This window comes from Tripterygium wilfordii, chromosome 11, assembly GCF_013401445.1.
Source record: "Tripterygium wilfordii isolate XIE 37 chromosome 11, ASM1340144v1, whole genome shotgun sequence".
Lineage (NCBI taxonomy): Eukaryota > Viridiplantae > Streptophyta > Magnoliopsida > Celastrales > Celastraceae > Tripterygium > Tripterygium wilfordii.
Window position 1 is genome coordinate 814710 of NC_052242.1, and position 27449 is coordinate 842158.

Genomic DNA, 27449 nt, shown 5'->3' on the forward strand with positions numbered 1-27449 from the left:
ATTAGTTATTTTGTCATTCTATCAAATAAGTTAATTTATTGGGTTGAATGACAAAGTAATTAATCTTAACATGGTATCGAACATCAATTCAACCCGAGCAATTAATTTGTTGGGTTGTGACATATTTCACATCATTTATACGTAGTTTTAACATGTGTTATCTTATTAGATAAGATCGTGCTATCTTATGAGATAGGATTTTGTAGCCTAGTACATTTTGAAGATTGTTTCCCAGGAAGAAGAGATAGGTAGTGACGTGTTATAATAATTGCTACCTGTCTGATGACTTCTATGTAGAGTTGTAGACTTGGTATCCAACCATCCAAGACATTGAATTCATTTTGTTTTCTTAATCTCCTTGTGCTATGACTAGGAAGGAGAAGGCTTGTCTTGGGAGTCAAGAGAGGAAATTCACTGTAACTCGGGAAGTAGTGTCAAACGCGTCTCTAGCCAGGAACGACTAAGCCCGTTGACCAAGGTCAACGTGCTGTGTTAGGCCCGGCCCAACATCTCTTCATGAACTGGGCTGGGTTCCTGACCCATCTCAAATTTAAGGGAATAATCATCATTCATCTGTGGCATAGTGATTACCTCTTCAGCTTTATACACTTGGGTAATGGATTCAAAGCACGCAGTAACACATTTTCCTTCAAATTTCTATAAAATAAGGCCGGGCTGGGCCCGTTCCGTTCTGCCTGCCCCTTGGGCCCTAATGTACTTTGGGCCATCTATGGACCGGGCTAGGCCGACCCACTTTACACCTCTACCTGGAAGAGAGAAAGAACCAGGTGTTCTACAATTTTGGTTTGAAACACTCAAAAAAGTTGTTGGGCTCAACAGTTCTGTCATAGACTCTCTGTAATTGTTACATGTAATACAATACCTTCATAGTTCCTAAATGTGAAGCTGCAATGGATAAGAAGATATATGCACATATTATGGTCTGTGTAACACATTAGAGAACATAAGAATGACATTTGCATTATCAAAATCCAAGGGAAAACAGTAAGGAGACAGCAAGGGAGTGGCAAGATCTCTAGCTGTGGTATTGCACAAAGATTGTGGAAAATTCAAACATATACATCCATTATAAGTAACATTTCCAATAGATCCACAACATCATCAAGCTTTCATATATTTATACAATTCAACCACACAATTGCATACTGCATCAATACGACTAGTAAGTTTGAAAGGATGAAGGTTCAAGGTTGACCATCACTCACCAGAGAAGATAATCAAGAACTTGCTTTAGCTTCAACATTATTCACAGAGGATCACAATGCACTTGAATCAAGTAAAACCCTTCCTTAAGGAGACAAGTAAAATTAATGCCCTCTCTCCGTTCTTGATAATGGGGCATAATAGGAGAACCAGCACACTAGAAACTCATGAAATCAATAGTTCCCCGTACGTTATACCTCACCAGTATAGCATGACTAAACTATGCTATACCTACCTGCCTCTCCCAACTTAGGTCTGCAGAGAATTCCGCAAGTGCAGCTCGAGGGTCACCATTTGAGAGAGAGAGATAGTATAGAGCAGTTCCATCATCAACCTGCATGCTTCTCTTTATGGAGTCAATAACCCTCTTCCTGCCTCGGTCAGAGGTCCGGTTGAAGACGTGGCTGAGCTTTGTGTCAGGCCCACCTTCCAAGTACAGCACAGCCACCTCCCTTTTTGCATGAGTATCCAACTCTATGAAGCATGTGACATCAACAAGGATTTCTGGTTTGCTTACAGGTATTAATAGTCTCTCCCTTGAATTAATGCCATAGTCACTCATCATGTTATTTAACCGTTTTATGTCCATAACCTGCAAATACAATAAGAGGGGGTTAGACAAGAAATTGGTAGAGCCAACTATCTCATACTTCCACAACAGGAAAGTTATTTCACACAACAGTAGTGCACATTCATGTCCAGCTCCCTAATGACCCATATCTATTGTCCTAAACATTCAACGAAAAACTCAATCATTAGAAATCTACAAATGTGATGTATCATCCCTTAGACTGACAAATAATAGTCACAAAGATAAACCCAAATACATTTGAATCAGTTCTTCAACACTCAAACCTTCTCATAAAAATTCTCCCTGAAATATTCAACATCATAGCATATGTCATACTTATATTCTCCAGGATTCCGGAAAATTATCCACCATTTAACTTATCAACAATGCAACTCCCTCCAACGATGAGAGCTAGGACACAATCAAACCAGAAGTAACAAAATGCCGAGTTGATTCGTATCAATTTCACTGAGATTTTATCATTCATGTTTGTACTCGCTGCTTGATTTTCAATTATTCTTCAATGAACAGAAGAGAAAATTCATTGCAACAAAGAGAGAATGGATTCCTTTGATCATCTAAAACTTGTTATGTTATTTGGGAATTCCAGCTGATTCTTTCATATGCTGTTCAATGGAGTAGAATTGCCCCTTGACAGGTCAAAATTCCTCAAGGCACAAAACACACAAACCATCAAACTTCCTAAAATACCAAATAGAAACCCAATTTATGAGATTAAGAGCACAAGATCAAAAAATTTCCCAAACTACCTGCACCGAATACTTGATGGCCAGGCTGGCCACGGTATCCCCACGTCTGATGCGGTGAGAGATGGCGAATTTGGAGATGCTGCTGTCCCGCCAAAAGCTTCCGTGCAATGGTTTCCCCACCAAAGCCTTGAGCTTCCAGGGAGCCATGAATGCATTCGCTACGATGTTGCCGTCAGAGGCAACGTATCGCCAGAAGCGGCAGACACAAGTGACGCGGGCCAGGTCCGAAACAGGCAGCATCTCGAAGATTAGACGGAGGATGTCGAAGGAGGCAAGAGCCTCGAATTGAGAGTTCATCGAGGATATCGAGATGGAGGCGGCGCCGACGGACGCTGATGTGGAGAGATCGGAGGAGGCGATAGAAGAAGAGGGGTTTGAGGGGTTCGTGAGGAGGTGAGCTCCAGCTCCTCCATCATCATCGCCACAACCATCCATTTCTCCTTCCAGATTTAGGACAAAAGTGGAGATCTTTTGTTTTGGATTTATATTTTATAGTCTTCATAATTTGGTAACTAGTCCCCCTAATATCCTCATATTTGTTTTTTATTCCACTAATTTTTTAAAATTTCTTTTTTCCCCTAATATGATCCCCATATTTATTTTTCACTTCTCTAATTTTTAAATTTTCATTTTGTTTTTCAATAAATTCTTTTATTTTTACATTTATTGGGCTATTCAAAATTTCAAATACCTTTCTTTTAAGTTTTAAGGCCATATTTGAATTGGAAAAAAAAGGGATTAAATTAAGTTAAGGATGAGTGAAGGTAAAGAAAGAGTTGATGAGAGGTGTAATAACCTTGTTTGGGGGAAAAATAGAATTAATGAAAGTTAAGAGAGGTGAATTAGGTTATTCAAATGCATCTTGATGTCGTCCGATGTTAGTCTGACATTTGTTCTTCGACTTTGAAATTACTCTGTTAGGGTTTATAAATTTCTAAACTATTAACGTGACACTAAGTGTAACGTTTAATATTATAGAATGCAATGTTGGGTTTAAACCTTTAAAAAAAAGAAATGAGTTATAAAAATATCTTTGAAATTAGAAATGAGTTAAAACTTTCATGAACAAGTCAAAAAAATACTCGTAATAAACAAATTTCTCTCATAGCTCACTAACCAAATCGGGGAGAAAAAATGTTCAGTTTGAGAGTAACAATGAATGAGACTTCCCCTTCTTCATCCCACTTAACTCTCGCTTCTATAAACCAAACAAGGTGAAGAGTGACGTGGGGAATCAATCCCATTTCCTTGATGTTGTCAACATACATAGTTCATTGACATTAATGGCAAAATTATAGCATTACCATATAACTCTCAAAACCCACCAGGAAAAAGAAAACTAACCACAAAATTGTTACAATCAACTTCATCTACAGCTCGTACTGTCATATGTATGCACACATTTTAGAGAGTTGTTGCCTAGCATTATTGAATCAGAAGCATCACTCTTGAGGTTCCTCGAGCATCCAATGTCATCTCTCTCAACAGTGGAATCAGTTGGAAATCAATCATCATCATCTGGATCTGATTCCCATGGTGGGTTCAAGTAGGGTTTGTTCTTTGCAGCATACTTGCACATGACGGGTTCAAGCAACTATCACCTTCAGAAATCAAAGGAAATGAAACAGTAAAAAGAAAAAGGAAAAAGTAAGACCGTCTGAATGACTGAGGGAGAATCGCATTAAAATGGTATACCTGATTTCTTCAGCATCATTTGCAAGTCTTGGTGATCAGACATTGCAGGTTGGAATCATTGTGTAAACGAATGTGAATTTTCTGTTGCAGTGACCATCAATTTCATAGCCCGACTGCTACTCATTTCTTCACAAGGATCGAACTAGACGAGCTGCAAAGGCCCCGTCTTGTGAATGTTTTACCGGATCAGAGAAATAGAAACCACGCGACGTTACAAAACTGGGTGGAACAAAACTCTCCACAGAATCTACTCGGAACTCCTGGCAGAGAGAAAAATCTTCTGTGTTAAATTCCTGTCATCACCAATATAACATGCAATGCTGTAACCCATACCGGATGCTTGAGAAGAAACGAGTCTACCCTATCTTCATTCTCTTCAGGATCTATGGAGCAAGTACTGTATACTAAAACTCCTCCAGGCTTTACCGATCTATAAAACCACCATAGATGTTACACATATAAAATACTACTACATCTGATCCAAGAGTAGGAATCCTTGATAGTAAGCGCTCGTATTCTTAATAACACACTCTCTTATGCTATTTTTGCAAGAGAAGACATCACAAAAGAATTTTGTACTCACCTAGAAGCCGCATCAAAGAGCTCATCCTGTAAATTCTTGAGTTCATCTAAATCCTCTAACCTCTTATTCCAACGTAAGTCAGCTCTCTTCAAAAAGGAAATGAAAAAGAACATTTAGGCCAAGCTTTACTTAATTTTAAAACTAGGTACAATAGTACAGGAAAATCTTCTCAGTTTTGTTAGAAGTTTTTGATAGTTATCATTTCATAATACAATTTCTCATTCACCTTTGAGAGAACACCTTGTCCAGAACATGGAGCATCCAGTAGAACTTTGTCAAACTTCACCGGATTATTTACCTAAATAAAAAAATTGTCTCAGAGAGTAAGAGAGAGCTGAAAGAACATGAAGTTTATTTTTTCACAGTGAGAGAGGAGCTGAACATATTGAACTTCATTTTTCCAGAGATTCCATTTCATCTTACAATAGGTTATCACTTACAGCAAAGACACAAAGATCAGCATGTATGGTAGTGACTACACCATCAACCCCATGGGACTTGGCTGCCTCTTTTAGAATTCGTAATCGGGCTTTGTTTATATCATTTGCATATACCATGCCTAGCATTGCCAATGAGAAAACAAGGGATTAACATCATCAATGCTTTCAACCTGGAAAAAAAAATCTACATGGTCTATAACTTAAATGTTAAGCCATAATTGAATTTTAGCCAAAACAATAATTTTCTATTATCTCAACATTAGAATGGCGGGGTGATTAAGATCTCATTCAAGCCAAATAATTCAAATACTCAACAATACAATACATGTATACTTTCTTGAAATTTAATCTCAAGCACTCCTCAATGAAATCCACCTTGTTCTTCCCAGCAAAAACACTACTTTTGTGGCCTTTCAGCCTCAAACCTAAACCCTTTTGAAACAGAGGTCTTTACGGACAGCAATTGTTGCATGGAGTACATGGCACATGGTTCAACAAGACACTCTCATTAGCTATAGCCTATAGGTGATCAGAACTCCTAGAAAGGTTTGTAAATAAAAAAATTGGAACATAATTCTTGGTCTACAGAAAAAGAAGGCAGCCATCACTCACAACCTGCAAATCTGGCCTATGTTGGTATAAGAAATACCTTTCTGACTCAAACAGGAAGCCATATACAGAGTCTTTCCTCCTGGAGCAGCACAACAATCAAGAATGCTCTCACCAGGTTGAGGATCCACGATAGAAACTACCAGACCTGCAGATCAAAAGTGATGTACCACTGAAATCTCCACTTCTAGTACAAGTGATAGATTGTGGATATTTATATATTCTGTTGTAGAGAATTTAAGTAAGAAGCGGTTTTAACAATATGGTTTCATGCAAACTGGCTTAAAAAAGAACTATAATGCTATAATGTGAATGAAAAACGTGAATGATAACAAATCTATGGCTAATGCCACATCTTCAGGAAAAAACACGACTATAATGCTCATACAGATATCAGCACTAAAGTAAGAAAATAGTTGGTGAAGCCTTATTGAAAAGCGAGATCAAAATTAACCTGCACTCTCATCTTGGACTGCGCACAAACCATCTTTCAGCAATCCAGCTTGTATGATAGTCTGCATATTGTATAAGTAGCTAATAAGGACCATGCACTCCGCTTCGGCCCAACCTTGGATCAAACATTTTCAAAATTTTCCATTAATTTTTCTTGTATTGCCAAATGTCCCCTTCGCATTCTCATTTCATCACAATCATTTTTTTACCATGTTGCACCTTAGAAGAAAAACAACCAAGCATTCATGTCTAAAAGTCAACAAAACACTACATGAGTTGTCAACCCAACACAACTCTTACGCTTAGCAGGAATTGGACTGATTGTGTTAAATATAGTAGGATTAAGGATAAACTTTAGAGACCAAACGCAACGTAGTAAGAATGAAGCTGATGAATTTACACCTTTCTATGAAGAAACATATTATTGATAAACAACTATAGATTGCACAGGTAGGTACCTGCAACCCAGTCTTGATGCGGCAAAAATCATTTAAATGCAACGACAGCTCATAAGGCACCTACAATTAGTTCATTAAAAAAGCAGTCAAGGCACGTGGTGACAAGTTAATATTGTCCGCATGTGCAAGTATGTGTATGCATGTGTGTATGTGTCTCAGTGTGTGAGGGAGGGAGGGAGAGATGTCCAGTAATGAATACTACTTTTTTTTTTCCTTTTAAAAAGAAAGAAGCAGAAAATTAGATTGTTAACCTATAATCTACAAGAGAAAAACCAGTCAAAGCACTGATCAGATACCTTCAACGAATTAAGCTGCTTCACAAGGTCAGCTCTGGTAAAATCTTTCCCGATGTTTGCCCTGAGATTATTATTATTAGTCTCATTGAAGAAGAATAAGAAGCAGCAGCTATGAGATTTATGTGACGCTGTGTCCTGAAAGAAAGTAAAAAAGCAGCCAGAAACCTCAAGCTGAAAGTGGGATCACTATTGTTCCACATCATCAATTTAATAGCTTCCTCTTGTCCAAGATTCTTTGTCCATCTCCTTACCATCCACTACAAAAGAACAAAACATCAACATGGTGGAAAAATAAAAGGGAGATAGCAGCACAAACAGCACCAATTATAAGCCTTCAGTCGAGGAGCAAAAGGTACCATTTTGTATCTTCATTTACCATGCAACAATAGAACTCTGAAGAAATCATGCTTTGCCACAAAATGAAATAAAAAGATGAGATAGGCTTGATAGAGATTTGAGAGTACAGACCAAATTGTCTCATCCCTATTCCTATTCCTTCTTCCAAACAATCAACAGATGCTAAAGGGATAAACCTAGCAAGATTTAAGAACAAGTACCCTGAAAATTTTGTTTGCATGAATGAGGATTTGTGGCCATTGGTCTAGTTTCAAGTTTGGCTTAATTTAGTCACTTACTGGAGTGATTCTTAATTTGGCAACATATACATGTTCTAAAATACAAATTGAGTAACTGTCAGGTTCTAAAATTTCAACTCCTTGTTACTTCCAAAAGAGGAAAAGACTTCCTCTGATAAGATATAATCGACGGACAGATATTATAAGCTTATCATGAAATAATGTTACAATTATAAACTCACAACAGGATGAGAATAAAGAGTAGCGAGAACACGTGCTTGTGCGCGTCCAGCACCTTCCAATTTGGGTAGAGGAAGGGAGTCGTTCTCCTGGGGAAAAAAAAAAAAAAAAACTAAAAACTTTACGAGGCCATAAGAAATGCTGTTTGATTTGCTGCATGAGGACAAAAAGTAGTAAACCTTAAGCAAGACAAGCTTCCGAAGGATTCCATTAACCATGTTACCAGCACCAGGCCTCAGGGCAACCTTCGCGAGTCTCACATTCTGCAGTCATGTATAAAACATGATCCAGAAAATAAGATCAAACAACCAAAGATAAGATGTACAAAATGATAAAATGCATCCAAGAACCAATGCATTTGAGATAGATCTCAACATCATAACCAAACGTAACTTGATGATAAACTGACATTCGGAGAAAAAGAAGAAACTTCTTTCATCATGCATGGTAGTTCCATCACATAAATTCCACTATTTTTTATGGGGAATTTACTATTTAGAGTTTCAGACCAATCATGTAATAGGTACTACATACAAGATCTTCCGTTTATAAACCAAATAGTTCAATTGCTACATCAAAATATATAATTCGTCCATCACTCTTGAAAGGTATTTCTAGTCTAAGGACCCAAAGGCAGAATCTGAAACTATGATATACATAAGAAAAGCCTAAAGCCTAAACATTTTCAGGCATCTCCCTCCATATTAGAAAAAATAAAAACTCTCTGTCCAAACGTATATTAGAAGAAAAAAAATTGAGTAACTCACCTCATCCACAACAGCATATGCTGGCATTTCTAGCTTGACAATCTCAAAGAAGCCAATTCGAAGAATCTAAAACCAAAAATAAACAAGAAATTCAATACAGTTTCTGGTGTCCAAATGTTCTCATTGTATTAAGCAAGAAGTAATCCAATGACTTTTCAGTAAATGGAGAACCTCCAATTAGTTTCACCAGGTAGGAAGCAGGGTTTGCTATATAGTTAGAAAATATGTCCGCATATCGTTAGAAAGTTAGTACACATCTAATATCAATAGACCTACTGAATGGAGCCCAATGAAGTGTCGTATCATCAGACTTTGCATATATAAGGAGTACTCCAATAAATTCCTGGGTCTTACAAATATGTAACTGTTTTAGACCAGTTATTACGTTTATATTTTTGCTGTTCCAACTTGACAATGCATAAAAGTTAATAAATGAACAAAATAAAAGTTACCTGCAAAAGAAGAGGTTCCATGCTTCTGAATGTTTTCTCGTTATGGCAGAGGGCACAAATTAAATGATCAATATATCTTCTCCACCGAATAGTGCCTCCAACAATGTCTGTAACCTATAAATTTTCAAAAAAAGAAAGTTCACCTGATGTCATCCACGCAAGGTATATCATTCTTGAAGGAGTCTTCAAAATGAACAGACTAGAACAAGCAATCTCCGACTGTAATCAGATATAAATTATATAATTATAGTGTATAGTCTGGCATTGAAAGGTGGAATCAAGATTCTCTTATTTTTTATAATGAAATGCCAAGGCAATAAATAAAAATTGAGCACACAATAATACAACAGCAAAAGAGAAAAACCAGTCTAAGATCCCGATCCTCCAAATCCCGGGTGCAAAACCCAAGGGTTCTTTCAACGTATCTCATCTCATTATCACCAGAACCTTTTCCCTTCTCGTTCAACAGATCAGCAAAAGCACCACCAAACTCTATTCTCATCAATCTCACCGCAGACACTATGTAAGCAAAATGAAGCAAGATGAGCCTCAGACCACCTAATACAGGCGAATAAGGAACACACATAGTCACAGAAAAAGAACTAGTACTTACCAGCTCTATGTGGGGAAACCTCCAAATTCAGCTTCTGGGTTTTTCGAGAGGGTTTGAGAGAACCTGCCATATCATAACCTTGTAGTAAAGCACGAACAGAGAAACCAGCATTCAAAGCGAACAATTCACGCTCGGATATAATCACATGGAACGAACAAATATATACACAGATAATTGCGACACCCAATTCATATCAGGAGCATAGTGAATAGTAACATCATTTGGAAGAAACTTCTCTCTTTATTTTTTTCCTTGTTTCTTTGAATTGTCCTATGGTTATTGTAAATTTTCATTTGCTACAGTTTCCAGGCAATCAAACGGAGAGATTACCTGTTCTAGGAGTTGATATCGCAGTCTCCCTACTCTTCTTGTCAAGCTTCATTGGCTTAGACATAGCCCCGCGTGTGTCTGCACAAAGAACCGCGCCATGGGAAAGCACGTACGCCATTGTTGGTCGACTAGTTGGTTTCAGGTTGGATAATCATCAGTAAATTTAGCAGAGAGTCAGGCCCATGAGCCAGCCCAGTAAGCTAAATATTGGGCTCACATAAATGTAGTGGGCTTTGTAAAGTTTAACTCGTAGGAAAAATGAAGGCCCAGCGATTTCTGTTAAACTGTTTATACTTCTGACTTCCCGACTACTGTGACCAAAAACCTAATATTTAAGTTGACCGGTAATATAATCAAAAGAGAAATTTCAAATCATTAATTAATAAATAAATTTCAGAAGGAAAACAATGAATCCTAGATTTCAAACTTTTCGCAAATACTTTGGGGTAAGGAAAATACCAACGACCTACCTTGATCCCGTGTAGGAAACTTATAAGGGTGCAGTGCCCAAATCCAATTAGTCCTCCACGGTGGATTAAAGGGTCCCGCTTTGAAGAGGTTCCCTCGATGTAAAAAAAAAATCATAAACATGATAATACCATTATGAAATATGAACACATGCACATGTTTATCAGCACCAAGAAACGATTATGAACACCAATAAATAGATATTTCTATAAATAATAATTGGTTCCACATGACATTTATCGGCACCAAGAAACGATTATTGATACCAATAAATGATTATCGACACCAATAAATAGACAATTCTGTAAATAATAATTGGTTCCACATATGACGTTTATCAACACCAAGAAACGATTACTGGTATCAAGAAATGATTATTAACACCGATAAATAGACAATTATATAAATAATAATTGGTTCCACATATAAGGTTTATCGATACCAAAAAACGATTACTAATACCAAGAAATGATTATCGACAACGATAAATAGACAATTCTATAAATAATAATTGATTCATATATGACGTTTATCGACACCAAAAAATGATTATTGACATCAATAAATAGACAATTCTAAAAATAATAATTGATTCTACATATAACGTTTATCGGCATCAAGAAACGATTACTGGTACCAAAAAATGATGTCTCAATACAAGTCTAGGATTTGAAAACATTTTCAAAAGCATTACATTATGATAATCAGCTAGAGTCTTAATGACATCAAAAGGCTCCAGAGAAACAGAACTACTGGTCAACTGATCCATAACCGACCAGTATTTTGCAATATAACCTTCACACAACTACCAAAAATAGCCATCAATGAAAAACAATTGTGGCCAATTGCATCTAAATAGTGTAATCATAGGTCCGTACAAGCTATAGGATTACAAAAATCTAATATGACATGATCTTAACAACATCAAGTATCAGAAAATATCACAAAGCAGAATGACTCGAGTAAGGTATGGCATGAATCTAATCACCAGCTGTGTCAATAGCCGTTCATTGAGTCAACTAAAGCATCAAGCATATCAACTGCCCCATCCATGACCAAGTCCATAAGCATCCATGTATCCAGCTCCATGATCATAAACATGTCCATCTTGGTGGTCATGGCCACCGTGACCATGATGATGGTGGTGGTGATGATCATCATGATCGCCTTTTGCTTCATCGAGCATTTTCTGGATGTGCTCTGGTATAGGTTCTTCTTCAGTTTGTCTAACTGATTTTGGTAATGAAGAGACAAACTTGAAAATATCCTCAGCTATCTCATCGGCAGTATCTTCCTGAGGTTACCAAATCAATGGAGAAAATTAAATTTGGAGTGCAAAAAGTTTTTAGCATTATCATTGACAAAGAGATATACAGAAAGCATCATTAGCAATGTGGTAATTATTCATGTAGAAGGAAAAAGGAACAAAGAAATCTATGTAGAAGTGAGCCTTTTGGCTCTCCACTGGGGAAATTTCCTTCAACAAACACTAGCAAGAAGGCACTATCAGGACCTTGAAGAATTAACAGCTCATTGATTCCGTAGTATATGTTTAATGAAATATGAGTGAAATCGACCATGACGAACACGAAATTCCACTAAGTCTCTCTTGTTTATTATTATACATCTCATATACATAACTAAGAGAATGGCCCTTGCCTCGTGGGATTTGCACGTGTGTGTGTAGCGTGTGAGTTCCCTTCCCTTTCCCCACTAACCTATAAAAAGAGATAGTTCATCATCATTACTGTTTCATTAACTTCTTTACAAGCAATGGTTGGTACTAAAAAACTCAACAAACTTTTGACTAACAGCAATGAATGATCAAGCAAACAGCTGATTGCGGAAAGCTCCCAGTCTCATTACATACAACAAAATAAGCAATGCACTGAGTATAAGCTATGCATTTAGGGGAAGATAACTCCTCACCTGAGGCCACCGTCCTCCAGAGTGTGAGACAAAGTTTGCCTGAGGTAGCGCCTCAGCAACCTGGTGTCCTGCTGCAATCCATTCATTCGACCAACTATCAGACCAGAGCACTTGTATAGGCATCCCTTTCATACCATCAGAACCACCCCATTCTGCAACATCAAAACTAAAGTTCATTTTCCTTCCCATACCCACAACCGATCTCCACCCATCCCTTCCATTCAAGAGAATCCTATGTGCCTCTGCCTCCAAACCACCAATGCCCTTTGCACAACACACCTTGATCAATCTGTCATACACAAATTTATATCCAAATACAAAGTTCCTAATCAATGGCATTTCTAAAACCCATAAAGGCATAGCTGGCTCTCGTCCAGTATCAATTAGTGTCACACTTCTGACCAATCCAGAATTCTCCCTAACCCAATCTGCCACCATTGCCAGACTGGAATCATGTAAAACCAGGTGGAAAGGAGACAACCCCATTGTCTCAATCACCTGTCCCAACACTCTTCCTACCTCTTCAGAACCCAATTCAATAGGCCTCACAACCTCCCTTTTCGATAACCTAGTCACTATCTCTTCATAAGGAATCTGCCCAGTTTCTATCATCTGATCAAAAGCCCAGAAAAAGCCCTTCTCTTTAATAATCCGAAATACGTCCCTAAACCTCCCTAAAACCCCACTTGCAGCACCCTCTTCAATCTCAACAGTTGATTTATCGGAAAACCCATTTCCAGGCAGATCCATAGCAATCCCACGAACCCCTTTGGACCCCAAACTCTGAACAACCCCACCAAAACTGTAGGAACTAATACCGAATCCATGAATAATTAGTACATTCTCAGCATCAGATCTAAGCTTACCACTTTCAAATGCGAATACCTCGATGGGTGATCTCCCTGGTGCAGTCTGCACCTTGATAGTGCGTCCTCTCGAGTAGTGCTGGCGAAGGGAAGCCGGGAGAGAGAGAAACCACGATCTGGGGTCTGAAGAGGAGAGAGACGCAAAGAAGACGGTAGAGAAGGTGATGACAGATACTATGACTGTAAAGTAGAACCAGAAGGCGAATACGTTCGGTCTCTCGTCAGATTTCGGTTTTGGAGGTGGAGGGGGTTGGTGTGGTGGGTTCTTCGGTTGTGGGTATTGCTCCTCTTCTGTAATGATCGCCATTTCTGAATAATTTACATGGAATGGAAGTGAGAGTGGAGATTGCAGAGACAGAGAATAAAGTTCCAGGCTCAAGCTTTATTCTTTTTCTTTTTCCTAGGAAGTCTTTTTCCTTTTTTTCGAGTTAAATACAAAAAATTCAGAGAGAATAAACGACACCGTTCAAAAGTCTCGTCTTGCTCCATCTGGAGGAGAAAAAATTTATCTTCCTCCCCTCTGTGGAATTTGCCAGTTTGCTAACATGCACTCGCTTCCATCGCCGGCGATGCGCCCTCTTTACCTCAAACCGTCTCTCACTCTCTGTTCTCCACTCCACTCACGCCCTCTCTCCATTCGCTTATTCTCGTCCTCAAACTCTTCCATTCTACGCAAGTTCCAGAGCCACCACTTGACTTCTCGAAAACCCAAATATGCCCACCTTCTTGCTCGAAATTGCAGTTCTATTACTGTCAAGTCTTCATCGGAACTCCCCAGGAACATCACCAGAGAGTCCGTACCGGATGAGAAGCTCTGTGCTCTCCGTGAGCTCTTCTCGAAGCCTGAAATTGGCATCGATGCTTATATTATCCCTTCTCAGGATGCCCACCAGATTCGCGTCATCTTTTTCGTGAAATTGCATTGTGTTTTCTCTCTTTCTTTGTATTTGGTTTGTTAGTTTAAGGATACAGTAGCTTATGATGGTTTGTTAACGTTTAAAATATTCAGTTTTAGCTATTTCTGGCTTTTTCTCTGCGAATTGTGGAGTTTTTGAATCCTTTCGATTTTTCTGTATGATAACTTTATGGGGTTTGCAATGGCGTGTGCTTGTGAAATGGAAGCTGGGGTTTGGCTGTTTTGAAATGTTATTGATATTAGTGCTTTTAATTGAAGAATTTGGGAGATAAAATTATGTGCTTTTGTTGTCATTTAATACTGCAGTCTTGTAATCCTTGAAAAGTTGGGTAGAGATTGTTTTATGATGGCCATTTATAGTGTTAAAGTTATTGAAAATTCACTATTTAGTTGGGATTTTATGTTTATTTGGAATTTAGAATTAACGGATAGATTCTGTTCTGTATCTTGTAATTTAAACTTGTTGTCCTTCATCTGGTTTGCAGAGCGAATTCATTGCTGAGTGTTATATGAGGAGGGCCTACATGTCAGGGTTTACTGGTAGTGCCGGCATTGCTGCTGTCACAAAGGATAAAGCTGCTCTCTGGACAGATGGCCGTTACTTTCTTCAGGTTTGTAGAAAACTGTTGGTTGATCTGCTTGTTCTCTAGTCGCAGTATAAGAGTTTTGATATATGTCTACCCAAAACAAATGGAAATTACTTGGCAATGATGCATTTATTATGATTAGGCTGAGAAGCAGTTGAGCTCGAGCTGGATTCTCATGAAGGCTGGCAATAATGGAGTTCCAACTACTAGTGAATGGCTTAACGATGTTTTGGCTCCTGGTGGCAGGGTTGGCATTGATCCTGTGAGCAATTACTCAAACTCCTAATATGGGTGGACTTTAGTTTCCTGCTCTTATTTTTTCTCTTAGTGAATTTTCATATTGAAGTATTTGTTCTAGTTGGTTGAAATGTTGTTGCTTTTATTATCTGAAATTTTCCTAATTTTCATTGCCATTTTGAAGCATATGCTGAATGCTTCCCTATGTATGTCAAAAAATGTGCACAGACACTTAAGGTCTCTTTTTTCCTTGCTGTTTTACCTACCCTTTCTTAATCTTCTTCAATGCATCTCTGATGCTCTATCTTTTCATTTTTTATTTTTTTTCACCCTCCAATTACTCATATCATTCTTCGTGCTTACATATGTCTGATGCCATATTGTCCTTATACTTGTGAAGGGAGCAGTTCCTTTTTTCTTTTGATGCTGCTGAGGAGTTGAAGGAATCTATATCTAAGAAGAACCTTGAATTGGTTTATTTATACAATTTAAATCTTGTGGATGAAATATGGAAGAAATCAATGCCAAAGCCTCCTAATAAGCCTATAAGAGTGCATGACCTAAAGTATGCTGGTCTAGATGTGGCATCAAAATTGTCTACTGTAAGGACTGAGCTAATTGAGGCTGGTTCATCTGCAATCATTATATCTATGCTGGATGAGGTTTGCTGGCTACTGAACTTGGTAATGTTTCTCTCCTTCTCTTTTTTTATATCTTTACTTTCAATCTTAGTTGAAGCAGAGATGCTTTCACACCTCTTCAGATAATATAAATGGTAGTTGATTTCTTCAATAACAATCTTCAACGGAGGCAATGATGGCACCCTTGAATTTCACTACCAGGCACAAATTAGTATGCTAGAGTCTATAACCTTATTTAACAATCGTTACCTTCTTGTCTTAATGTCTAGTCAAAATTATTTTTAAAATTTTATTTTGCAGAGAGGATGTGATGTTCCACATTCACCAGTTATGTATGCATACTTAATTGTGGAGGTTGACAGAGCCAAATTATTTGTCGATAATTCTAAAGTCACCCCTGAGGTGATTAATCATTTGACCAATGCAGACATAGAGTTGAAGCCATATGATTCTATCCTTTCTGAGATAGAAAGGCAAGCTCTCTCTGTCTCTCTGTCTCTCTCTCACTCTTTCTCTGTGTTTGCCGGGAGCATCCAATAGTGGGTGAATGTGTTTGTACTGGATGCCTTTTTGTTCTACTAGTTTGCAGCCAGGTCATTCCAATCTGCATAGTAATTGTGTGCACCTTCTTTTTATTCACCAATACTTTGGTCATTGATTGGCCTTAGGCTTACTAGTTCAGTATTAGCAAGTTATCATAAAACCACTTTACTCTGAGATATAGTTTGGTCTTTCAGCTTAGGTGGACAAGGAGCTCAACTGTGGTTGGATCCATCATCTGTTAATGCTGCCATTGTCGACACCTACAATTCTGCTTTTGACAGATATCTCGGCACCCTTGGTCGTGGATCAAAGACATTTAATGACTCCAGTGGTCAATCCTTAGCATCGATGGGAGTTTATAAGACATCACCAATCTCTTTGGCAAAGGCAATTAAAAATCCTGCAGAGATTGAAGGGATGCGGAATTCCCATCTAAGGTATTTAATTTTTCCAGCTTTGTCATATGACTCATATTTTAACTGTGGAAACATGAACTAATCTTGCCAGTCCTTAGTTGGCCTTTTTTTAGGTTAATGTTATCAGGTGTTCTTCTTCTAGTTATCTAATTGACAACTAGAAGTAACATTGGCAGTAGTAACTTTTGAATTTGTGAAGATTAATTATGTATTGTAAGGCATGCTACTTTGTCTTTCATATTATAGGCAATAGTTATCCTAGCATCAAAATACAGTTGCCCAATTAATTTCATTTCCTGCTGGCTCGGGAGTGCATTAACATTCTCCTTAGTCCTTGTGGTACATGCGACTGACTAATCATGGTAGTTCTTCTGGAAGTGTAGCTGTGAGTAGATTCCTTTAAAGCTCCTACTGAAACAGTTACAAATTTCCATTGGGAGCAAGAGCAGTAACAAAGTTGGCATCCATGACACAAATATCATTGAAGATTGTCAAACTTTATTTTGATTAGTTGACAAGTTGTAATATTTTTGGCATAGGGATGCAGCTGCTCTGGCTCAGTTCTGGGCCTGGCTTGAAGAGGACATCAACAAGGGTGTGCAATTGACAGAGGTTGATGTCGCGGACAAACTTCTTGAATTCCGTTCAAACCAGGAAGGCTTTTTGGATACAAGCTTTGATACAATTAGCGGTGCGTTGGTTTTCTGAATTTTTCAACATGCTTCTCCTTTTCTTTTCTTAGGCATTTCGTAGCCATTATTTGATATAGATTTAACGCCCCCAACCCCAGCTGCACCCCACCTGTAGTAAACCTGCCTGGTACCCGCCACCATGCTAACACCACAAATTCACCATTACAGCCATAAACAAACATCAGTACCCACTTGAAAACCAAGGTATCATGGTCATCGTTATACAGACCTATACGCAAACTCTCATGATATGTATTATGGAAAGGTCCAGTCCAAAGGTCAACGAATTTCGGTGTGTCTTCGTGTCTCAGGATGACCTAAGAAGCCTATCTCCAAAGTCTCCTTGGTACTGCAGTCCAAGAAAAATGGGTCTTCCTCTCCAGACCAATGAGCAAGGTAGGCTATGGTTGACCACTGAGATTTCGGGTGTCAAATCATGGACAATCCTAATCCCGGAGGGCCAAAAGGTGATGGTTGGAAGGAGATGGAGAAGTCGATTCGCTATATGGAAACGGTGGTCCACAATGGCAAATTGGATCCCCTGAAAGAAAATCTGTAGGGAAGCAGACAAACCATTGTCCTAATTGTGGTTTTCAATTGAAAGATGGTAGAGTTTAGTCTGCCTTGCGTAAGGAGAATAGTCGTTTGGGAAAGGATCATGGTCTGCTGGAAAAAGGTGTCCTGCAAGATGGTACCGTCGTCGGCAAGGGAACAGATGGCTCAAATCCCAAGTCTGAGTGTCTGTCAAAGACAAAGGGGAAACCGGGAAAGTTGGAGCGCTGTACGAAGATATTTTTCAAAATTCAAATCCAGTTACAAGTGGGTTTTGGGCTCCTCCCACCAAAGCCAATGTGAAAAAGGCGTGGAGGCCCGTTAACCATATGAGTACAGACCCAAGTGCTTCTGGACCTCTGATACCCCTTCTACACTTGCAAAAAAAAGCCCATAAGAGGGGAATGTTGGATACCAGCCCAAGTGACCAGAGAATAAACCCAGCCCATGATCTCTGTGCAACTGACAACGAGCCAGATAACATAGATTAATCAGGGGAAAGCACGGCTGATACAGTATTATCCCTGTTTCCTTTTGTTATTTTCTTCACAGATTGACACTTATTTTTTTTTTCTACTTTTCATTTTATTGCTTACAAGTCAATGGTGGTCCTGAATAAAATTCTTTTGCATTCAAAAAATTTGCTTACAAGTTAATGATCTCACAGGTTCTGGTGCAAATGGTGCTGTCATTCATTACAAACCAGAACCAGATACTTGTATTGTTGTGGATAAAGATAAACTTTTCCTGTTAGATAGTGGTGCTCAATATGTTGATGGAACAACTGACATAACCAGGACTGTGCATTTTGGTGAACCTACTGCAAGACAAAAAGAATGCTTTACCCGAGTGTTACAGGTGCTGAGTTTTTCTTGATTTGTCTTTTTATATGAAGGCTGTGCAGACGTTTATTGTCATTATTGTGACCTAATGCTTATATTAGATTTTTCTGTATAGTGATTTCAGATGTTTGAAATAAGTAAAACACAATTAAAACAAATTTTTGTTATTCGGCATTCTGTTTATGCTTTGTGTAGCTTTTTAGATGGGGCTTTCTCGAAGTTCCTGCTTCTCAGGATGATCAACTCGGGCATTTAAGGGTGCTTGTTATTTTGGTACTTAGAGATGTTTTGTTCTTCACAGGGCCATATAGCTCTTGATCAAGCAATATTCCCTGAGAATACCCCCGGTTTTGTATTGGATCCATTTGCCCGTTCATTTCTTTGGAAGATCGGACTTGATTACCGCCATGGTATTCAATATACAAATCGCATAATTTATGAATTAAGTGAGAAAAATTAGCTAATTTGGTATTCCTTTTTTCATTCAATTAGGGACTGGGCATGGTGTTGGAGCCGCATTGCACGTTCATGAAGGCCCTCAAAGTATTAGCCCCCGATTTGGAAACATGACTGCCTTGGAGAAAGGGATGATTGTTAGCAATGAACCTGGCTATTATGAAGATTATGCCTTTGGTATTCGGATCGAGGTACCTTTCATAGAGCTTTTCTTTTCTTGAATGCAGAAGATGACTTTTGTTCTACACTTGTTTGTTTATGAAACTGCACTGCACCACAATTATCACTTGTCTGCTAAAATATCACACCATGTTTTTCTAATTGACTTATTAAATATAATTTGATACCCTTGTAATCATATGTTTCTTGGACTTAAATGCCTTATCTTTTCAAATCTGTCACAACATGAGCTAGTCTTTATTATTGTGACTTCCTCTTTTCTCAAAGTTGATTGCTTTTCGTTCTCACCATGTTTCTAAACAACTAAATTGCAACTTGGTGATGATTCTTGCCTCCTGTTGTAGTGTTCTTACTATGTCGTCTTCATCTTCTTGCAGAATCTTCTTCATGTGAAAGAGGTAGACACCCCAAATCGTTTTGGTGGAATTGGGTATTTAGGATTTGAGAAACTCACGTTCTTCCCCATTCAGGTAGGTGGTTCACACTTCGCAATGATAAAGCCTTGTTGCAAACAGCTTCTTCATGAGAATGTTTGGAATTTTCCAAGTATACTCTTAGTTGGCCAGCGACAAATATTTAGGAGCTGAACAAAAAGTAGTTCATGATTCCTGTAGTTTTGCCGACATGGAAATTGGGGTTTAATAGCTAGTGAGACCTATCTAAAATGGTCTTCCATGGAGAGTAGACTATTAACATACAAATTTTAAAACTGCATGATGAATGTGGATGATGATGAATGTGGAAAAATTGGTGTTTCTAAATTTTCATGCTCGCTGTTCTTTAGCTGGGCTGAGCATGAATTCTTTTAAGGCTTACGGATTACAGATGACAATCCTATACATCTTAGTGACTTCTAGACCCTTAGAGTTGAATTATTTTAATCTCTTACTTTTGACTGTTGTTCTCAAAGCCATAGTTAATTTATGGTGCTTGAATCTCTGAACGTGTTCCATTCGCCTTGCAGACAAAATTGGTCAATTCAGCTTTGCTGTCTGATGCGGAGATTGATTGGCTCAATGATTACCATTCACAAGTTTGGGACAAGGTATTGACAAATAAAAACTTAAGATGTCGGTTGCTTATATAATGGCTCTGTGCTATATATCCATTTGGACAACCATTGTGATTTTCTTGTGACGATGCTATAAATTTTTTTTGAAATGCTTTAAAATCTGTCAATTGTAATTGTCCTGGTTGAGTTTTGGCCTATCCCCAATTTTTTAATTCCAGAACCTACTCTTTTTATCGATGTTCTATGGAAAGAGTATTTTTGGCATTCTGTGGTTAAGTTTTATATCAATCTGAGCATGAACGTCGTGGAATTCCAGTCACCGTTGCTCGTTGAAATCAGAAAACAAATGTTATAAATATGTTCATCTGGTTTTGCAGATTATATTCTGGTTTTCCATTTGTATTAAGAAGTGTAATAACAAATTCGCGTTCTTAGGTATCACCTTTCCTGGACGGTGCTGCCAGTCAATGGCTTTGGAACAACACAAGGCCACTCACAAGACAGTGATGCTCATCTTGTTTGATTTCATTATAAATTATTTGAGTCCTTTTGGGCTTTTTCTTATGTTTTTTTCTTGAGAGATTGTGTGTGTGTGTGTGTGTATAGTACATAATCTCTGTTTAACCACTTTGAAAGAGTAATTATTTTTATTTGAAGCTCTATTTTTTCTTTTAATCTTTTTCTTTCTAAACTGTGCGCACACACGGCTTAAGTTTAGGTCCGTATCGGATTTCCGCCAGTTTATACTTGTATTTTCTGCTGTTCACTGGTGATGAGTAGCTGCACCTTGTGAAAGATCATTTGTGTTTATTAACTTTATTTCAAATTCTGGGCCGGACATGAATGGGCTCAATATAGATCCAATTATTTTTCTTAATGGGCTTGTGGCAAAATGATCTGAATCGGTGAATCCACCATCTTTTGGGTCCTGGGCTGGATATGAAAGGAGACCCAAGAGAGATCCAATAATTTTCCTTAGTGCTTGTTCTACATCTCGATCCCGGATTCCCGGTCTCGCTCTGATCTCGATCTCGTCATCGTCTCTTCTCGACTTTGAGCCTAATTTGTCAGTGTTTTGGACGTTGGAGGTTTACTACAAATACAGCTTGACCAATTCTTGACACATTTTCGTTCAGATTTGTATTGAAATTCTCGCCCCGAATATATTGAAGATATTGTCTATTCTGAATCATGGATTTGTACGGATTTGTTTTACATGGATCATCGTCATTGATACTTAAACTCAAAAACGCGTATACAATGTGAAAGAAACTGAATTTACTTATAAATCATTTGATAGGGTTATGTCACACCAAACATTGATGTTTTGGAAGTACGACAAATCTAATCAAATCCAACAGCACAAGTGCTAATATATATATATGCCAGCAAATTTCATGGAAATATAAGTCGAAAATACAATTAAAAATTTGATTTTGTAGTGACCCATTCGGCCATAAATATATATCGACCTCACGCTTCATTGATTATGCATTCAACACACATGTTCATTAAGCATTTGTTATATAAAAAATAATTTATCTTAACTATTAAATAAAGTGGTGACATAGGCCAACCAAATGGTGGAATTGCCAGTTGTTTCATGATTATTATAAGAGATTCATCTTTTTCTTTCAAATACCATTAAGAAATATGTTTACAGTTGGAATGAATTTTAAACACGTATATGCTTAATCCAATCGATTATAAACGGAGAATTTCATCGTTAATATAATCAATATATTAATATACTGGCTTCATTTGTATTTCCAGCCTGGTAGATATAAAAAAAAATGTATTTATGATGCGGCCCAAACAATGTGTTTTTTCTACAATATGCCCCGATTAAAATGTGTCTCCCTCTCGTGCCCTCGTTGCTTTCGACAAGGACGATTCCGCAACAGAGAAACCAGCTGTTTTTTTTAAAAAATAAAATTAATTGGACACCATTTATAAAGTCTTTGAGTTTTTCTCTGGTGTTCAGTACTTCACTCCATTACAGGTTCAGGGTTTTTGGGTATGCGAGTGTGCAACAATGGTGGAGACAACTCAGACAAGGAAGATAATACTCGACTCGGGCTGGCTCGCTGCGCGGTCCACGGAGGTTGAACTTGATGGGACTCAGCTTACAACCACCCACCCTCCGACTGATCCCACCGCGCGGTGGATGGAGGCTGTCGTCCCCGGAACGTAATATACATTTTCAATTTTGTAGAATTTTGAAAATGAAAGTGTGATGAGTTTTCTTGGTAAAGTGGTTTACTTACAATGATGTTTTGGTTGATACAGTGTGTTGGGAACACTAGTGAAGAACAAAGTTGTGCCGGATCCATTTTATGGATTGAAAAACAAGGCAATCATTGATATAGGTAAATCGGGGAGGGATCACTACACATTCTGGTTTTTCACAACTTTCCAATTCAAGCTGGTATGCAGGAATTCGACTGTTTCCTTTTTCTTTTTATATTGTGATCTTTGGTATGCAATGAAAGTGTGGTGAAGAACAATCTCTAATTACCTAAAACTGCAGTCAGAAAATCAGCATACGGATCTGAATTTTCGCGCAATCAATTACTCTGCGGAAGTATACTTAAACGGGCACAAATTTGTCCTACCTAAAGGGATGTTTCGAAGACACAGTCTTGATGTTACAGATTTTCTGCACCCAGATGGTCAAAATTTTCTGGCAGTTCTGGTCTACCCTCCGGATCATCCGGGGAAAATCCCCCGCAGCGGTGGGCAAGGTGGTGATCATGAGGTATATATCAAATTTTGAAACTCCATTAACACTGCTATGCCACTTGTTCTGTCGATTTTTACGAATTACTGTGGATATTGACATCTCCTTTAACCTTAGTATATATGGTAGATTGAACACCTAACAATCATGTTGTTTTTCTGTTAGATTGGTAAAGATGTTGCTACACAATATGTCGAGGGTTGGGATTGGGTAGCTCCTATAAGGTGAGAATTTTCTTTCTGGGTCTGGGAAGGAAGTAACGACTCTATATCAGCTTTTTTGACTTTTTAAAGAGTTCTCGGTGCTGAAGCATTTTCTCCCCCAACTCTCTTGCCTTTGTGAACATACTCCTGAAAATAACACTCTCAATCTGCTTTGGCTTTGATGTTAGCAGGGATAGGAACACTGGCATATGGGATGAAGTTTCACTTGTTGTCACTGGGGTGAGTTTTATATATACATCAGGATTTTTTTGTTAGAAATACAAGCCCAAACACATTAACAAATATTGTCTGCACTGAGCCACATGCCCGCATGGATTTGTTCTCTTGAGCTATCTCCATAGTACTTAGCCCAGAAAACGCGTTTGTTTGTTGTGTGAGAGGTGCTTGGACTTTGTTTTTATGTCATTCAGTTGGGTTATGCCAATCATACGTGGGATCACAAGCCCTGACATTTGTGAGCTTAACAATATGATTTTATTGCTGCTGCTTAATTTCTGTTACTTTTACAGTGATATGAATCTTAGTTTTGATGAGTTACTGGTTAGTGCAGCCTGTGAAAATAATTGATCCCCACTTGGCTTCAACATTTTATGATCGATACCATAGGGTCTATTTGCATGCTACAACTCAATTAAAAAATAAAGGTTCCCGGGTTGCCATTTGTTCTTTGAATATCCAATATTGGACATTTGAACTTGAGGGAAACATTTGTTTGGTAGATCATCTTCAGACTCAGCATCTGTCAATTCCTCCTGGAGCACAAATTCAGTATACATTTCCTGAGGTTGGTAGTGATAGTTTAGAATTTTTCTTTGTCTTGGGAGAATGATTTCTCAACAATTTTCATTTATTTAATTGGGTTTTAAATACTCCTGTTCAAGTGCTGGAAATGTGATTTGGCAGATTTATTTGTACAAGCCCCACTTATGGTGGCCGAATGGTATGGGAGAGCAATCCCTTTACAATGTGACAATTACAGTTGAAGTAAATGGATATGGAGAATCTGATTCATGGAGCCATCTTCATGGATTCCGCAAGATTGAGAGTTATATTGATAGTGCCACTGGAGGAAGGTATGGTCCCAAAACAAATTATAGCATGAAATCAACTCAAGAACTTCTCCCTGTATCTGTCACTAAAACATTTGGTAACAGTTAATCTGAATTTGACAGGTTGTTTAAGGTCAATGGGCAGCCTATTTTTATACGCGGTGGTAATTGGATACTATCAGATGGATTACTACGGCTTTCTGAAGCTCGTTACAGAACAGAAATCAAGTATCATGCCGATCTGAATTTAAACATGATCCGTTGTTGGGGTGGTGGTTTGGCTGAGAGACCTGAATTTTATCGTTATTGTGATATTTATGGATTGCTTGTAAGCTACTCTCTTTCTCACTTCTCTGCTCACCACTTGCTTGCTAGTCTTGTATGGTTCGGTTGTTTGATGATATGGTTAAGTACTCTTGATGGGTTCCTCCACCTTAAAGTTAACGATAGAAATATTTCAATTCAGGTTCTTATAATCCTCACCCATTTTTATTCTCATTCGAGTCAGATGAAATCATGGTTGTCTGGTCTTGGGCATGTGCCTCTTCGCCAGTGTTTCATTTTAAGGTTTACTTGAGACCTTTATTGCATCATGTTGAATCATGCAAATAGTATTGGATTACCATCATCATTCATGTTCCAAGCTTCAGGCTTATATAGCATCACTAAACCTTTCTTCAAAGTTCCAATTGGCTGCTTGCAATATGTCAGTTTTATCCAATTTTAGACGTAGGTTTGTTTGGTAAAATTTGATCAATCACTCTTGTTTAATTATTGTAGGTTTGGCAAGAATTTTGGATTACAGGAGATGTTGATGGAGGTTCCAACGGCCCCCTTGACCATGACCTTTTTATGCTATGTGCAAGAGACACTGTAAAACTCCTGAGGAATCATCCTAGTCTTGCTCTTTGGGTTGGTGGGAATGAACAAGTTCCACCAGATGACATCAATACAGCTTTAAAAACTGAACTGGAACTTCATCCACATCATAAGAATGTCAATGAAACTGAAAATTCTGTGCATAATTTATCTGCCAGTTGGAAGGATCCTAGCGAATATCTTGATAGTACGCGAATTTACATCCAAGGATCCTTGTGGGATGGCTTTGCAGATGGACAAGGGGGCTTTACTGATGGCCCTTATAAAATCCAGAATCCTGAAAGCTTCTTTAAGGATGATTTTTACTCTTATGGATTCAATCCTGAAGTTGGTTCGGTAGGGATGCCAGTCGCAGCTACCATCAGAGCTACCATGCCACCTGAGGGATGGACAATCCCAATATTTAAGAAGCTATCCGATAGTTACATAGAAGAAACTCCAAACCCCATATGGGAATACCATAAATATCATCCCTATTCAAACCCAGGCGAGGTTCATGATCAAATTTTGCTCTATGGGGTCCCAAAAGATCTTGATGACTTTTGTTTGCAGGTACTTTGAAATTTGCATCCATGAAGTGGTGATGTTTTTGTAATCCCTTCTGTATTTTAATCAATTCATTGACCTTTCTAAGTGTTCATCTCAGGCCCAACTTGCTAACTACATTCAATACAGAGCTTTACTTGAGGGCTGGAATTCTCATATGTGGAAAAAGTATACTGGTGTTTTGATTTGGAAGACTCAGAATCCTTGGACGGGTCTCAGAGGTCAGTTTTACGATCATCTCCTTGACCAAACAGCGGGATTCTATGGCTGTCGCTGTGCTGCAGAGCCCATCCATGTCCAGCTAAATCTGGTCACATATTTTATAGAGGTAAATTGTTCAGCAATCAGAGTTAATATTCTCATTACTTGCATGCTTTGCCTGAAAGCTTATCTAGACACATATAGCTAGCCACACCATTTTCTTGCACCAATCTGTCAATGATTTTTTTTTTCCCTTTTATATGTGGTTTAAACAGATTATTAATACTACGTCAGAGGAATTATCTGATATAGCCATAGAAGTATCTGTGTGGGATCTGGAAGGAACATGTCCATATCAAGAAGTTCACGAAAATCTCTCCATCCCTAGGAAGAAAACAGTACCGATTACTCAGATGAAGTATCCGAAGTCCAAGAATCATCCCAAGCCAGTCTACTTTCTTCTCCTCAAACTGTACAATATGTCAGATCATAGCATCATATCCAGGAACTTCTACTGGTTGCATCTGGCAGGTGGAGATTACAAGCTTTTAGAGCCATACAGGAAGAAGAGAATACCCCTCAAGGTAACATCAAAGACTTCTATCGAAGGATCCACTTATGAAATTGAAATGCAAGTGCAGAATACATCAAAGAAACTGGACTCAAGAGGTTCAAGTTTAAATTATAAGAATAATTTCATCGCCAGACATGGCGATGGAGATTTTGATATGACCTCATTGAAACATGTACACAGTAGAAGTGAAGGAAAAGGTGGTTCTAGTTTATTTCAGAGGATCTTCAGAAATTTTTCGAGGGAAAGCGATGGTTCGAGAGTTGTTGAAATAAATGGAGATGATGTAGGAGTTGCTTTCTTCCTTCATTTATCTGTTCATGTTTCAAAGACAGACTACAAGGAAGGAGAAGACTCAAGAATTCTCCCAGTTCATTATTCTGACAACTATTTCTCACTTGTCCCAGGTGAGGTTATGCCCATCAATCTCTCTTTTGATGTTCCTCCTGGTGTCACCCCAACAGTATTGCTCAAGGGCTGGAATTACAACGGCGAGCATGCAGTTATTTGAAAATTTAGTGTTTATGGTATTTGTTATGCTCCTCGCTCGCTCTTACCTTGATCGTCTAACAAACTTCCGCCAACAACCCCTCAACAAAGGTCGTTACAGGAGTCGGAGTGGTTAAGGCATATATTCGAATTGAGTCGTACCCAAGTTCAAGCCTCACTCCCGCTTACTTACCCAAAAAAAAAAAAAGTCTTAACAAACTTCCATTCTCAGTTTAATTATCCTTCTTTTCTTACACTCTTCACTTCCATATCTCTACCTCAATATGATCCTCTACTTGTTCAGATTCTTCTTCGTCTGCTCGTTCTTGATCGTGCC

General features: G+C 38.3%; 5 protein-coding genes across 9 annotated transcripts; 2 read left to right on the forward strand and 3 right to left on the reverse strand.

Moving 5' to 3' along the window:
- Window positions 1-1025: 1025 nt before the first annotated feature.
- LOC120008500 (F-box protein At1g55000) lies at window positions 1026-3025 on the reverse strand. Its single transcript, XM_038858845.1, has 2 exons — window positions 2566-3025; window positions 1026-1816 (listed from the first exon to the last, which is right to left on the reverse strand). The coding sequence occupies exons 1-2, from the start codon at window positions 2998-3000 to the stop codon at window positions 1445-1447; spliced, it is 807 nt and encodes a 268-aa protein (XP_038714773.1). The 5' UTR covers window positions 3001-3025; the 3' UTR covers window positions 1026-1444.
- Window positions 3026-3737: 712 nt separating this feature from the next.
- On the reverse strand, window positions 3738-10211 carry LOC120008606 (probable ribosomal RNA small subunit methyltransferase B). The gene is made up of 18 exons (XM_038858980.1): window positions 10077-10211; window positions 9747-9809; window positions 9498-9652; window positions 9134-9247; window positions 8682-8747; window positions 8094-8177; window positions 7917-8003; window positions 7265-7356; window positions 7100-7160; window positions 6804-6863; window positions 6347-6407; window positions 5933-6040; window positions 5284-5402; window positions 5070-5141; window positions 4844-4929; window positions 4594-4690; window positions 4261-4520; window positions 3738-4166 (listed from the first exon to the last, which is right to left on the reverse strand). The coding sequence occupies exons 1-17, from the start codon at window positions 10192-10194 to the stop codon at window positions 4389-4391; spliced, it is 1575 nt and encodes a 524-aa protein (XP_038714908.1). The 5' UTR covers window positions 10195-10211; the 3' UTR covers window positions 3738-4166; window positions 4261-4388.
- A 1073-nt stretch (window positions 10212-11284) lies between these two features.
- On the reverse strand, window positions 11285-13746 carry LOC120009361 (protein AUXIN RESPONSE 4). The gene is made up of 2 exons (XM_038859920.1): window positions 12474-13746; window positions 11285-11838 (listed from the first exon to the last, which is right to left on the reverse strand). The coding sequence occupies exons 1-2, from the start codon at window positions 13644-13646 to the stop codon at window positions 11581-11583; spliced, it is 1431 nt and encodes a 476-aa protein (XP_038715848.1). The 5' UTR covers window positions 13647-13746; the 3' UTR covers window positions 11285-11580.
- Window positions 13747-13762: 16 nt separating this feature from the next.
- LOC120009360 (aminopeptidase P2-like) lies at window positions 13763-21429 on the forward strand. 2 transcript variants are annotated; one of them, XM_038859919.1, is made up of 14 exons: window positions 13763-14232; window positions 14741-14866; window positions 14985-15104; window positions 15487-15762; window positions 16021-16193; window positions 16458-16700; window positions 17219-17370; window positions 18591-18781; window positions 19067-19175; window positions 19258-19412; window positions 19779-19871; window positions 20366-20446; window positions 20849-20935; window positions 21089-21429. In XM_038859919.1, the coding sequence occupies exons 1-13, from the start codon at window positions 13885-13887 to the stop codon at window positions 20918-20920; spliced, it is 2139 nt and encodes a 712-aa protein (XP_038715847.1). In that variant the 5' UTR covers window positions 13763-13884; the 3' UTR covers window positions 20921-20935; window positions 21089-21429. The 2 variants fall into 2 exon arrangements, with proteins under 2 accessions (XP_038715847.1, XP_038715846.1); XM_038859918.1 differs by lacking the exon at window positions 21089-21429 and having other exon boundaries at window positions 20849-21034.
- Window positions 21430-22264: 835 nt separating this feature from the next.
- On the forward strand, window positions 22265-27165 carry LOC120008958 (mannosylglycoprotein endo-beta-mannosidase-like). Of its 4 annotated transcripts, XM_038859361.1 has the most exons (11): window positions 22265-22603; window positions 22703-22841; window positions 22944-23171; window positions 23319-23377; window positions 23548-23596; window positions 23928-24161; window positions 24281-24450; window positions 24550-24754; window positions 25207-25857; window positions 25952-26179; window positions 26328-27165. In XM_038859361.1, the coding sequence occupies exons 1-11, from the start codon at window positions 22449-22451 to the stop codon at window positions 27132-27134; spliced, it is 2925 nt and encodes a 974-aa protein (XP_038715289.1). In that variant the 5' UTR covers window positions 22265-22448; the 3' UTR covers window positions 27135-27165. The 4 variants fall into 4 exon arrangements, with proteins under 4 accessions (XP_038715289.1, XP_038715292.1, XP_038715291.1 ...); XM_038859364.1 differs by lacking the exon at window positions 23928-24161; XM_038859363.1 differs by lacking the exons at window positions 23319-23377; window positions 23548-23596.
- Window positions 27166-27449: the final 284 nt, after the last annotated feature.

Coding starts and splice junctions, on each gene's coding strand:
- LOC120008500 (XM_038858845.1), bottom strand. CDS start 3,000: ATGGATGGTTGTGGCGATGATGATGGAGGAGCTGGAGCTCACCTCCTC. Junction 1,817..2,565: donor CCATCAAGTATTCGGTGCAG/GTAGTTTGGGAA, acceptor TTGTATTTGCAG/GTTATGGACATAAAACGGTT.
- LOC120008606 (XM_038858980.1), bottom strand. CDS start 10,194: ATGGCGTACGTGCTTTCCCATGGCGCGGTTCTTTGTGCAGACACACGC. Junction 8,178..8,681: donor CATATGCTGTTGTGGATGAG/GTGAGTTACTCA, acceptor ACATGACTGCAG/AATGTGAGACTCGCGAAGGT. Junction 4,521..4,593: donor CGTTTCTTCTCAAGCATCCG/GTATGGGTTACA, acceptor TCTCTCTGCCAG/GAGTTCCGAGTAGATTCTGT.
- LOC120009361 (XM_038859920.1), bottom strand. CDS start 13,646: ATGGCGATCATTACAGAAGAGGAGCAATACCCACAACCGAAGAACCCA. Junction 11,839..12,473: donor CTGGAGGACGGTGGCCTCAG/GTGAGGAGTTAT, acceptor TGGTAACCTCAG/GAAGATACTGCCGATGAGAT.
- LOC120009360 (XM_038859919.1), top strand. CDS start 13,885: ATGCACTCGCTTCCATCGCCGGCGATGCGCCCTCTTTACCTCAAACCG. Junction 16,194..16,457: donor ATCCTTTCTGAGATAGAAAG/GCAAGCTCTCTC, acceptor TTGGTCTTTCAG/CTTAGGTGGACAAGGAGCTC. Junction 19,176..19,257: donor CGGACTTGATTACCGCCATG/GTATTCAATATA, acceptor TCATTCAATTAG/GGACTGGGCATGGTGTTGGA.
- LOC120008958 (XM_038859361.1), top strand. CDS start 22,449: ATGGTGGAGACAACTCAGACAAGGAAGATAATACTCGACTCGGGCTGG. Junction 22,842..22,943: donor CAACTTTCCAATTCAAGCTG/GTATGCAGGAAT, acceptor CTAAAACTGCAG/TCAGAAAATCAGCATACGGA. Junction 23,378..23,547: donor GATTGGGTAGCTCCTATAAG/GTGAGAATTTTC, acceptor TGATGTTAGCAG/GGATAGGAACACTGGCATAT.